Raw genomic sequence first — 13,163 nt, forward strand, 5'->3', positions numbered from 1 at the left:
ATGTGAGGTAAAGCTCTCCTTTTTTAATTTAATTGGCATATTTTAATTGAATTTATTTATTGGTCCATTTATATGCTTCTGCTTTTTTATTCTAGTTATGTCAGTGTTGGTCCTCCATACTGAAGAACTTGGACGAGGTAATTCAATGTCTGAATCAGGTGTGTTGGAGCAGGGAAAAACATAAAACCTGTAGGGCTGCGGCCCTCGAGGACCAGGACCGCCCACCCCTGATGTAAACATTTAAGTTAATGAATATTTTCTATGGATAAAAACATTCAGGAACTTTATCATTTAATCAAACTGCTGATTTTATCGCAATTTGTTACTGAATTCTGTCTGTTTTACATTTGTTTCTATGCAATTTGACTTGCACTACTCTCGCCCTTTTTTGTAATGAAATCTATCGATCATGTGAATGCTTCCTCATCTCCACTCTCTGTTCATCCATCAGTCCATCTATCCATCCATCCATCCATTTACCCCACCATCCATTCATTACCGTATGTTAGTGGTGAAGTGAACTCACCTAATGGGGTTATGTGTCTCCAGGAAATGGTTGGCTCAGGTTTCCCACTGGCTGTGCAGATGAGTGACACGTTGCTGCCCTCGTTTACCGTGATGTCGGAGGAAATGTCATATATCTTAGGAGGAACTACAAACCAAGGTAAAAAAAAACAACAAAAAAACAGAGAGAAACAAAATGATTAAACTGCAACTTCCCATCCAGGCACTTGTCATCTTTAGACTCCACAGAAAGAAGTTCTGCTGAACATATTTATGGCCAGAAAAGAAACATGTTCGATATTTAAATCAAGCAATCCATCCAGGGCTTAAACGTCCCCCCTCTTTACTGTATATGAAAATCAAACAGAGTTCTCTATGTTCACACTGTGATTCAGTCTGACAATGGCAACTTGGTAAATATGCCCTGTATGGGGAAGGCTTGATTTTCCCCCTCGCCAATCACTTGTAATCAGCTTCTCCGGTAACATTTTCAGGTTACATGAGCCTCTGTGCTGCTAAAATGGGTTAAGCAAGCTTGCAAAGACTACAGGCAGAAAAATGTGTCTTGAAAACAAAACAAACATAAAAATAAAGATAAAAGACTGGGCCTTTATTATGTTTTCCTTTAGAACAAGACACCTAAGGGTTATATTTCCATTTTAACAGACAACAAAAGCAATTAGCTTTTAATTAACCAGAAATAAAAAAATATCACCTTTTTATGCTGACAGAGTACCTATTTAACTATTTTGTTCTGCACAAACACCAGTTTACTAGTTTTATGGAGAGTAATGAAGTTAGATAGTTTAGGTAATGAAGTAAACTTCAGATCAAATGTGAGAATATATAATGTGTCTTCACTGTTTGTTATACATGTCTTGTACTGTCATAAAACATGTGTAACACAGTGGGACAGCCATGTGTGTTACGTTCTGTGTGCTTGAGAGAAAAACAAACGGCCTCATTTTAAAAAAAAAAAGTTTACTTTTATTCTAAATAGCCATAACGGTTTAGTCTAAATGAGGTCAACACAGACTCTGGTGACAAAATTTCAGCAAATTTTCAGTACTGAAAAATGGAAATCTGTCAAAATAAAGTAGCAAATAAGGCATAAAGATGGGCAGCTACGTAGTTCTACGTGGGAGAAATGTTGTGTTTCACATATTTTAAGTACAGTTTGAGCAAACTAAGTTTTAAACTTACAAAATTTCCATGAAAAATCAATTATTTTCAAGAAAAAAACACCCATGTGGAGCCGCCGAACAGTATTATTTTTCCTATTATTAGTCATGACCTGCTATTTCTATGTCCCTTACATAACAACAACTACAAGAGAGCAAAAACAAGTGCTTACGGGAATTAAACTGACTTTTTCTAGAAGCAAAAAGGGACACAAATAATAGCCAAATTTTACCGAACTTTCGTGAGGCTGAAGACCTCCTGGAGGACTTGGCTGACCAGTGGCAGAATGTTTTTAGGCTACAAATACACAACTATACAGAGTGTTGTGCAGGAAATAGTGATGATACAAACAACGCCCTCATGCAGAAAATGACAGGATTAAAGTGCCCGTTGCATGCATATCCATGAAATACAAAAAGTCAAAGAAAATATATTTATATTTAAGAAACTTGGCATAATACACATGATTTGACCCGTTATGTCACATAATTGCCATATTTTCTTTTGAATTTTACTCAGCTAAAGGGAAACAGGAAGTGACATCAAAGGGGAACTCTGAGAAAGAACACTCCCTGATTTTTGCTTATTTAAACATTATTATTTGAACAATCTTTCTTATCTCTCTATGATGCTAATTAAAACAATCTAAAGAAATGTCAGATTCTTCTYAACAGTCTATGTTGTTAGCCATTTTAGCAATGCTCTGTTTACATTCCCTTTGACACAACTTCCTGTTTCTTTACATGTGAATATCTCAATAACTGTTCATCTCAGCGGCATGAAATCTTTTTTACAATATGTTATCAATGTTATCTTTCCAAAAATACATTCATATTTATTATAAAAATTTGATGTCACAGGCACTTTAAAATAATAATGATAATATTACTGAGTTTACAGAACTGAAAGTAATTTTGAGTTTCAATTGTCTTAGATTAAAAAAAGTTGCTTTTACAGTAAACAGGTCCTATTCTGTGTAGAAGTCTGGCTATAACCTTGATTTAAAATAAACAAAAATAATATATTTTAATCTCCTAACTTTACTACATTGCCTCATTTGTGTTCAGAGCGCATTCTGTGCAGCTCTCAACAAAATACTGAAAAAGACAGTGTTTTACTGCAAACAGGTATGCTTCTTTGCTGGTCACCTTATATTAGATTTAAGGTAATTAGGCTCTACACAGTGATTCATTGTGAATTTAATAAAGTCCTGTTATTCTACAAAAGGGGTGTCAAACCCAGTTACACAAGGGGGCCTACAATTCAAGGCTTGGTCCAAGACAAGGACCAATCTCTGTCAATATTTACTGAATGAATATTGGTTTAAAATGTTATCGAACAAATTATTTTTATAGAAACACAGTTTCCTTTTTCCAAATTATATTTTATAAAGTGTTTAGAAGACACATACCCTGGTCCTAAAGGCACACTGTCCTGTATGTTTTAGACGTTCCACTGCTTTAACGCACCTGATTCAGATGATTGCTGTTCAACAAAAGCCTCTTAATCAGTAATCAATTGAAATCAGCTGTGTTGAAGCAGGGAAACATCTGAAACATGCAGGGCAGTGTGCCTTGAGGACCACGGTTGAAAAGCACTGCTTTAATAAAAAGAAAAATGATTAAATTTAGGAAGACATATAAGTAACATTTATTTATTTATTTATTTATTTATTTATTTATTTATTTATATCTACTCGCAATCATTTAATTTGTTATTATGTTTAAACCAGAAAATCTGTAATAAAAAAATACTTGACTACTGTAGAGAAAAGACTGCATTGACAAAAAAAAAAAAAGAGAAACGATGACGCTATTTTACATTCAAAATATTATATTTGGGGCCAGATAAAATGTTAACAAGGGCCAGATGTGGCCCGCGAGCCTTGTGTTGGACATGTGAGTTTGTATGTGCTTTGACATGAAGTTAAACTCCTCTGAAACAATAAACTTGAGAGCTTGCATTTACTTTAAGAGTAGATATATTATAAAACATCATGAGCATCATTATGTTATGTTTTAATGTCATAAAGACAGTGGCAACATTTCAGGTGTGTTAAAAGCTGTATTTACCAAATCTAAAGACCTCAGAAAGTTAGCATTTTGGGAAAAAAAAAAACAGCATGATTTTCTTTTATTATAGAGGGCAGCTCATCAGCAGTCCCTGCTGGACATCACTTACAATCATAATTGGCAAGTTTTAAGCCACTTAAATCCTCTTGGTGCTTTGATGTTAAAAGCTTCGGTATTTAGGCTGCTGAAAACACAGAGACACACATGCAGCCACCCACAAAGGCATTTAAACACATTTCACTAAACACACATGCAGGGGCATGTGCACACACTCATACAGGCTTATGAGCCACTATTTTAATCTGCTAGATTTGAATCTCTGAGGGAGCTTTTCTGCACTGGACTGTGCTATACAGTAATGGATTCTCAGTCAACTGGGTCCAACTATTCTACTCTCTGATCCTGCCTGATGCCCGCTTAAAAAAAGTATAACAACAAAGGAAAAGTTGATTCAACATTTTCCAAAGTTCCTCTTTAGTAGCAGCAACATTTTCTCAGTCACATGGTTTTCTCTGTCATTGAACTCTGCCCTTCCACTAAATCCTCTCATCATTTGCTTAAATTCACTCTATTCTGAGTTACAAAACAGAGGATTTAGTAAAGCACCACACAGAATAAAAAGAGGCTTGTTAAACTGCAGTTTTTCTTCTTCAAATATGTTCTCAGATGTAAAATGGGTTGCCAATAAGAATAAAAAAAGGTRACAGATTTGGGTTTTTGTTATTATCAGATAAAACAACAGCTTAAACAAAGACAAATTTACAATAAATGTTGGTTAATACTTTTTCTTTTCTTCCATGTAGAATGAATCAAACTTTTGTTACTGTCATGCACATTCATGCTAAGCATATACAGGCTTATATAACACTATCAACACTATCAGCGTTAAACAATTAGGCAACACATTTATCAATWCAACATAGTAATTTCAACATACAAGATACAATGCCGTTTGTCTAACCACCAATGCACTCTACACATTTTTACCAACATAAACATTTCCTTTTGAAGAAGCCAACTCCAAATATCTCCCTCCAAATACCAAAATAACTCACAATTTTTACAATGGATCTTGTCAAACAGATATTCTCAAACAATTATACACAGGACAATACAAAAAAAAAACAAAGAAAATACATCTTCAACTACACTCAAATCACACAATACACACATTGTTCTTCCAAAACCCCTTTGTATCAGTCAAGCACAACCTGCTCTCAACTGTGCACAGTTGAASTGTTGTCTATCAGTGCAATAAAGAATAACAACCTAAGAATCTGTCCAGATAACAAGAAATAAAAAGATCAGGTTAGGTGTGTTGGCTTGTTTGAGGAACTGTTTTAAYTGAGGGGTTTGGTTAAAGATACAGCGAGTTAAACATACCCTTCTCCAAACACCTGATCTTTCACCAGCTGGCATTTTATACCTGACTAACCTTAGCTACATGTGGCTAATTCTATTCCTGCTCTCTAATGCTACCCTACAAGGYGTTTGCTGTCACTTCAAGGTGGAGCTTTATTTAGCATTCATTCTAAAGAATTCCTATATCTACGTCTTCATGGTCGAAAACTGCTGAACTGAAGTCCCTGCTGCCGTTTGCCTAATCTAAGAGCTAAACTTTTACACTTAAATGACAAATTATTTAGACGAGTGAAGACAGAAATGGTGAACCTAGTGACAATAAACAAATTAGTATGCTTTAACCTAACCATTAGTGTGTCTCRAGTGGAGGAGTTTTAAGTATCTTAGTGTCTTGTTTGTTGAGTGCTGGTAGGATGGATCGACATATTGGGGCCTTTTTCTCAGTAATGAGGATGTCGATTTGGTCAGTGAAGAAAGAGCTGAGTCSAAAGACAAAGCTCTCAATGAACTGRTCTGTCTACATTTCAACCTTCACCTCTGGTCATGTGGTATGGATCATGACYGAAAGAGCRAGACCCTGGATACAAGCAGACAAAACGAGCTTCCTTAGAGACAGGGTGAGGAGGTCGGGGTAGAGCCACTGCTCCTCCACGTTGAAAGGAATCAGTTGAGGTGGTTCATTTGATTAGGATGCCTCCTGGACGTCCCGCCTTTTAGAGAYATTCCAGGCACATCCCACCRGTAGGAGGCTCCGGAAAGACCCAGGACTCGCTGGAGGGATTATGTATTCTCTATGGTCTGGGAAGACCTCAGGATCCCCCAGGACGAGCTGGAAAGTGTCGCTGCAGAGAGGGATGTCTGGGTTTCTCTCCTGTTGCCTTGGCGACCCGACTATGGATAAGCAGCAGAAGATGGATATGGAGATTTGTGTGCCAAAACAGTTAAATACAYACAACATGGTGCATTATTAAACTAACTGGAACCTCTCAAACTCATAAAAAAACCTGAATCTCCAATCTCACCAACATAACCCATACTGACACCAGAATGTCAATGAAAACATTCTCAGCTCCTACGTTTTCTGTGCCGTTCTCTGTATTGGGGTGTCTTTTCTGATCAACAGATCTGGATCTAAATTAGATTAACGTGGAGGACCTACAGTGGAAGAGGGCCGGAGGTTATGTTGAATCTAGGTTATTGGTTGTCAGAGTCCTGTGTTTACTTGCTGTAGGACGCCAGTGTTGACACATCTCCTCGGTGTCTGATAGCAGAAAATTGAAAATGTTGGCCGTCTACTGATCCTATCTCCCATTGGCAGGGACTGAGAGCTTTCAAAGGTTAGATGAACAGCACTCTGTTTTTTAGTTGAAGGTACTGAAAAGGCACGCAATGTGAATAACTGTAGAGTGTTTTTATTACATTTCTTTAAAATCCGTTCTAGAAATGTACACCTCCTACCTGAGGCAAAAAACAAATAAACTGTTGTAAACATTTGCTGTTTTAAAGGTAGTTCAAATTATGTTTTGTGGAAATGTGGAAACAAAATATGATTTTACCATCTAGTCTTTCCTATTCAAAGAAAAACAAATTCCCTAAATAAAGTATTATGTTCTATACGTGGAYGCAGAACAAAGACATTATTAGCTTTTCTGCCTAAGTGCCCACAGAAAGGAAACATGATGCTGACGTTTTWATGGGGATTTTGTTTAGTAAACAGGAACTTACACAGCAATAAGTCCAAATCCAACACTAATCAATGAGAAAATCAGATTACTGCAAATGTTACTCTTTGTTGTAGAGTTTTCCATGCTGCTTACTCTGAAACCTACAAATGATTATAGGTATTACTCATTTTGTTGAAAGCTCTTTATAATAATAATAAAACAATAATTACTGTTAGAACAGCAAAAAAAAAGTAACAATATGACACGGATAATAACTGAGAATGTGGCTAAGGTCTATCATTATCGCACTTAACACTGTAGCACCTTTACAATAAAGATAGAGTATACTATTTAAATTCTTTGACACCTTTGTAAGTGTGTCCAAGATCTTTGACTTAAAAATTMGGCCTTAACTAAAAGTGTGGTTGGGCAAAATTAAAGTAGTCACCATTTACATATAAGACTATGTTTGATTTTAACAAAAAACCAATATTTAGGACTTCAGGCCATTGCAAAATTTGACAAACGAACATAGGTGTAAATTCTTGATTCAATCAACCATCAACAAAGCATTGTACTGCGCTTAATTTTGCTCTCTCCGCGTTGGGGGTGAGGTTCTACCACAAGTYGGTTTTGCTCATGAGTGAGGGACGAATTGAGCCCAAGATTGAAAGACATAGACGAAGCTTCCGCTGACTCTGTGCCTRCTAGTTTTTTATGGTCAAGGGGAAGCTGAGCAGTAAGGAGCTCTAGGCTTCTACCCTCCCCTRTGGCCACAAACTTTGGATAYTGACCCTTARRCACAGGGTGAGAAGTTCAGTTWTCCACATTTACAGRAGCCAGTTGAGGTGGTTTGGACATCWATAGGGAAAAKGATGCCTTCTGGATGTCTCCCTAGGGAGGTGCTTCAGGCATATCTGACTGGGAGAAGACCCAGAAGAAGACCAAGGACACGCTGGAGAGGCTATGTCTCTCGACTGTCCAAGGAATGCCTTRGAATCCTCCCAGAAGAGCCAGAAGAGGTGGCTGCGGAGGTCTGGGTCTCCCTGCTTAAGCTGCTGCCCCTGTGACTTGACCCCAAAACAAGTGGAAGTTAATGAATGRATGGATTCTTCAATGCAATATACTGGGATACAAAATCAATGTAGTACTTTACGGTGATGCATACTATATTTGAAAATGGTATTTTGTGCATTAAAAATAGTGTTCAGATTTACAAATACCTTTTACTAAACTAGCTGTAAACATTTAATTCTCTAAATGTTTGACAGATTTCACAAAACTAAAATCTTGGAAGTAAAAGAAATACAGGATTTTGAAGCGTTCYAAAATTTTTGAAAAAACAAATTAGGTCCACTGAAACTGTGCTAAGATTTCATTTAAGCAAATACATTTTCAGCATTTACAAAAAGCTGTGAACTACTCTTAATATGTTAGAATGCTCAGCAGGTTTCAGTGAGTGATGAGCTCACAGGGCCCATTACTGATTGAGTTATGTCCTTATTAGAATACTTCTGAGATCCCTGTCTTCCCGTCTAAACCTCCTTTTAGTTCAATTTGGTTCAGATCTGTGACTTTGTTACTCCTGTAACAGAACCTAACCCTTCTCATCGTACCTACACGCAGCTTGTTGTTTCCTTTCCAAGCTAATTCATTAATGATAGTCTGATTGTCATGTTTGCATATTCCTCTCTAATTTCCCTTCTTCAGCCCTGCAGGAGGCTCRGTAAGTGAGCTGCCACAGCTGATCTGGGTGGCATCATTGCCTTCGTGGAGGATGCCTCAAGTGAATAAATATAGCCCCTCATGACGCCACCTTGAATCATAAAATTGCTTAGAGCTGCAATATTGAAATGCAGAGGGTTTTCTCTGGCGGCCACAGAGRGGGATGCACACGACTGGTCTGTTCTATAAATCCTGACAGGCCWCTCCACGATGACTTTTGCCTCCAAATTGCAGGACCCCATTACTGGCTAAACCCACTGTCATCAAACTTACCAATTAGAGCAGTGAGTGAGAGTACGGTAACTTACTTTGGTGTATGGTCATGTGGGCGAGCAGTTAGAGATGTGAGGGAACAAAATAAACATAAGCGTAAAGGGGAAAAGAAAGCCATTCTTCATTTTCAACCATGTGCACAGTGAAATGGACAAATGTGTTGTAAATGCCCCCAAAATATTTCCTGTCTAAATAATATCTGATGTRTTGGTTTTATTAAAACACAGTCGTTTACCAACCTGGGGACAGATATTCTCTTATCAGCAGCATGCAGCACTGTTGAATCGGATTAGAMGGTGTTTTGAATTTGATTTTTTTAGCTTTGCTTGATGCAGTGAAGAAATTGAGGGGTAAAATTTCCAAAAAGTTCATCACTAAACTCAAATGAGTAAAGTTCCCTCACACTGCAGGTTACTGAGATGACACTAATACAGATGGATTATGATTAAACTGTAAAATAAMCCAGTGTTTCTGGGGTTTAATAGGAACCTCTGTAATGAGACAGTCACCACACAGCTTTTCCTACAGGTTTTCAATTCCCTCCTCGCAGTACGCAGCATAAAGGAACAAACTTCAAGTCAGTTAATTAGGTGTCAGACACGGAAACTAAACATAAACAGTGACAGATCATATTACTCTAAGGGATTAACTCCATTTGTGGTGTCATAAACCAGGCACAGTTAATGTGGAGTACTTAACTTTGGGAAAAGTTTATCCAAGTAAAAAGATGCATTTCTCAMTAATGGTTATAACATTTTTAATCACCACTTCAAACAAAAACTCATTCTTTAGGGCTTATAGAGGTCTTGACCTCCACAAAGTCATTTTYCTTGAAGACTTTGTTTGGTAAATCATCATTTTTAAAGGTCCAACACAAGGTAGGTAAGACATATCAAACGTACCCCAGAAATAGAGCAGATGATGTGTGCTTCTGTCCGTACCTGGCTCATGTGCCTGTAGTGCCTGCTTTCACACAAATGACAAATCATGCTTGACTCCCCGCTCATAAACCTGGAAAGTCACTCTTGTTGTGTGCRCTACTTCACCTGCTGCGCCTCTTGAAATGTTATTAAACAGATTAATCTCAATTTTCCATAGAACCGCACACAAGCATACACCAATAATAAAAAGCAATAAAACCGTTCAGGGAAAAACAATGTTTTCTATTTCTTTCCATTTATTTCCACCCAGAAGCAACACGAGAGATGGACTGTGGGATGGAATGGCAGGGCAAAGACATAAAACCTCATCAGCCCTTATTGCTTGTCTTCTTTTTGGCATCTCTTCATATTGTAGGATCTCCTCATGGCTAAGAGGAGGGTAGGTTAATAAAAAATTGAGATTTAAAGAGTTGTAGCAGACAAGCAAATGGCTAAAGCCACAAATAGATTCCTGGCAAGTGCACATTAGCTGATGAACATTATTCCATAATGATATCATTATGCATGATGAATCCAGTGATTTACCCACTAATGTACTGCAGGAATTTGAAATTYGCCCAAGGGACCAATGAGTGTCTGATAGTGTTGGAAAACTGGTATAGGTTCATAATTTTTTTTTCGTATGCATGTCTCTGCACTGACTTCCTGTGCAATCACTGGCTCTTTGATGCAAACATAYGTTGAATGAAGTGCAACGTGGGATTCTTTGGGATGTGAGTGTGAGTCTGTGCTCAGGTGTGACCCCAGAGTTATATTTTCCTCTCAATTTGTTTCACTGGCCCACTTTTTGGCTTGGAGGCAGGATTCCTCTCAGTGACAGAAGCAAAAATGACCCCAATACCGTGGCAAACGTACTAACATGGTGATGATAGCCTTGAAAAATTAGGCCACAAGCCTCGAAATGTTCACGAGTCGTACAGTGAAACATGTTAGACTTGTGTAAAACACACACCGGTAAAATTAGTTGTTTACAATCAAACAAAGGCTTGTTGACAGTGCAAAAGTAAGGATTGGACCCAGTTAGGGTTAAAGCTGAATGTTAGATTCTGTTGACATTTTACTGCTGCGATAAGAGGACAGTGCTATTATTACAATATATTAGGGCTAAAGACTGAAAAAAAACTTGTTCCATCATTTGCAACATTATGTTTGTGTGCATTTCAATCATCCAGAACACTTCAAATCCTAAGATAATTAAAAAGAAGACAACTGTACTTATTTTAGTTGAGTTAGACATTTCAATTCAAATGAAAAGTGACAGAGTTGTAAAAACTAACAAAGAAAAAAGACTTTGTTTTGCTGTTTTACTTAAGTAGAAATTTTGTTTATCTGTATTTTACTTGAGTCATTATTTTTCAGCCGACTTCTTACTTCTACTACATACATTTTCACACAATTATCTGTACTTTCTACTCCTTACATTTAAAACAATGTAAGAAGTACAAAGTCGCTACTACTATTTAGTTTTTACTTGTTTTAATTCTGGCTTTTTATTGTTAGGAAAAAAAACCTGTGCAGATATATGGTGCCTCCTGGATGGAGTGAATTTAACTGTGGTTGGATGACAAGTATAAATATATACCATGCTGACACCCTATTGGTTTGTACTCAATCCATCACACATGTATGACACAGATCATGTCACACTCCAGCAGGACATATCAGATGTATGTAGCCTAGAATGAAGATGGCTGTGGCAGAGATATACAGTACTGTATATGCACCTGTAACATGTAGACTAGTATATCCAAAAAAAATTTCAACATTAGAATTTTAATATAACATTAGTGTCATAATGGCTTTTAGAAAAAAAAATGTTTTTTTTTTAAATTTGGGGAGATCACTTCTCAATAAACATAATTTCGGAAATTTTACCTGCTCGCTTCTACTCCATACTTTTATTTCTAATGCTTACTGGTAAGTATTTCTATATCAAAAATTTACTTTGGATATTTAAGTACAGTATATGTCAGGTACTTTAAGACTTTTACTCAAGTAACATTCTTAGAAAACATTAGGTTTTATACCAAAGTGAATTTATGGTACGATACTTGTACTTTTACTCAAGTATAGCTTTGAGGTACACAGTTAGGACTCTGTACTGTGTTCTGCACAGTTCCAAGTGTTCTCATTTGGAAAACAAAATGGAGTATAACAAGGGAATTAAGGCATTCAAAAAGAAGACAGAAGCAGTTTCACATGGGGTCTAAGGGTAAACCAATTATTCACCAATGCATCAGTGAAGTAATTGCACTTTGAATTATAGGAAGGCCGATCAATTTAAGGAAATTTCTGATGACATTGCATATTATTTGACCAATGTTTTGCTGCCAATGAGTGTTTATATTTTTAAATATGTTTGTTTGGGCTGCATTGATTTTACTTTTATTGAAGATTTCCATGAAGAACATGACCTTGAATAATTTAAATGCTTTTATTTTAGTGGTAGCTGATAGGGAGTAAAGTAGACATTGGAAGGCGTTTGCAGAAACAGAATCACTGTCATTAAAGTGAGTTAGTTATAACAAATTTAAATCAGAAATTGGTTAGCACTAATAAATGCTGCTACCTGCAGTAGCAGACATTCAGTCTTTACCATATCAGTTTAAATGTTGGTATTGTGAATGTCCAGGAGACATCGTGATTTAATTTTGAGGCTGTATCACTYGCCTCTAATCCCAGATGAAACATTAATGAGAGATAAGCTAACAGACGGGCTAGAAACAAGCTTTGCCTCTTGCAGAAATCGATGGACGTTATGGGCACCGTCAATGTTCAACTTGTACTAACCATCAGTTTATGATAATATTCCTGTCRTGACCTAATGATGCAAAAATAACACGCTTCCACAAATGCCAAAACCAATACATGAGATGAGTAATTGCCAGTGAGGTTAATGATGCGCAAAGCGTGATTATAAAGAGCTTGTTAACAATTTCATGCACTTCTGTGGGAATTCGAAAATTAAGGGAAATCAATTGATGAAAATGAACTTTTCGCAATACCTTGCGAGAGGCGATTAATCTTCAATAGGAGAGTGGTGCTGGGCATGCAGCTCAAAGATAAACTATCTAATTTATTCATGCTAATCAGCATCTTTCAACCATAGCATCTTGCTTACAAACAAAATTCCTCTACATGGGGCACTCGCTTTTCACKCTCAAGGGTGATCATTGCTTTTTCAATTAGATACACAATGTTTGCKTAATAGGCAAAGCCTTTATTTGACTTTTTCAAGTCATAAGGAAACACTGAGACAGTGGCGGGGTTTGGTGCTGGCCAAGTCCAAAATATCAGCTTGTGACCACATGACCCTTGCTACTGGTGATTCTCTGCATCTGAAGTCTTAGTCCATGTGTCAGGAGTGCATGACTCTGTGTGTGTGTGTGTGTGTGTGTGTGTGTGTGTGTGTGTGTGTGTGTGTGTGTGTGTGTGTGTGT

The 13,163-nt window shown here is 37.1% G+C and overlaps 1 protein-coding gene across 4 annotated transcripts in view; it reads right to left on the reverse strand.

The window, feature by feature from the left end:
• negr1 (neuronal growth regulator 1) overlaps nt 1-13,163 on the reverse strand; it is a 208,533-nt gene that overhangs the window by 115,702 nt on the left and 79,668 nt on the right. For all 4 annotated transcript variants that reach the window (XM_013999966.1, XM_013999944.1, XM_013999950.1 and 1 more), the window contains exon 3: nt 527-652. In XM_013999966.1, coding sequence (XP_013855420.1) covers nt 527-652 — 126 coding nt within the window. The remainder of the gene's footprint in view (nt 1-526; nt 653-13,163) is intronic.

The sequence above is a fragment of the Austrofundulus limnaeus genome, unplaced genomic scaffold (assembly GCF_001266775.1).
Source record: "Austrofundulus limnaeus strain Quisiro unplaced genomic scaffold, Austrofundulus_limnaeus-1.0 Scaffold8, whole genome shotgun sequence".
Lineage (NCBI taxonomy): Eukaryota > Metazoa > Chordata > Actinopteri > Cyprinodontiformes > Rivulidae > Austrofundulus > Austrofundulus limnaeus.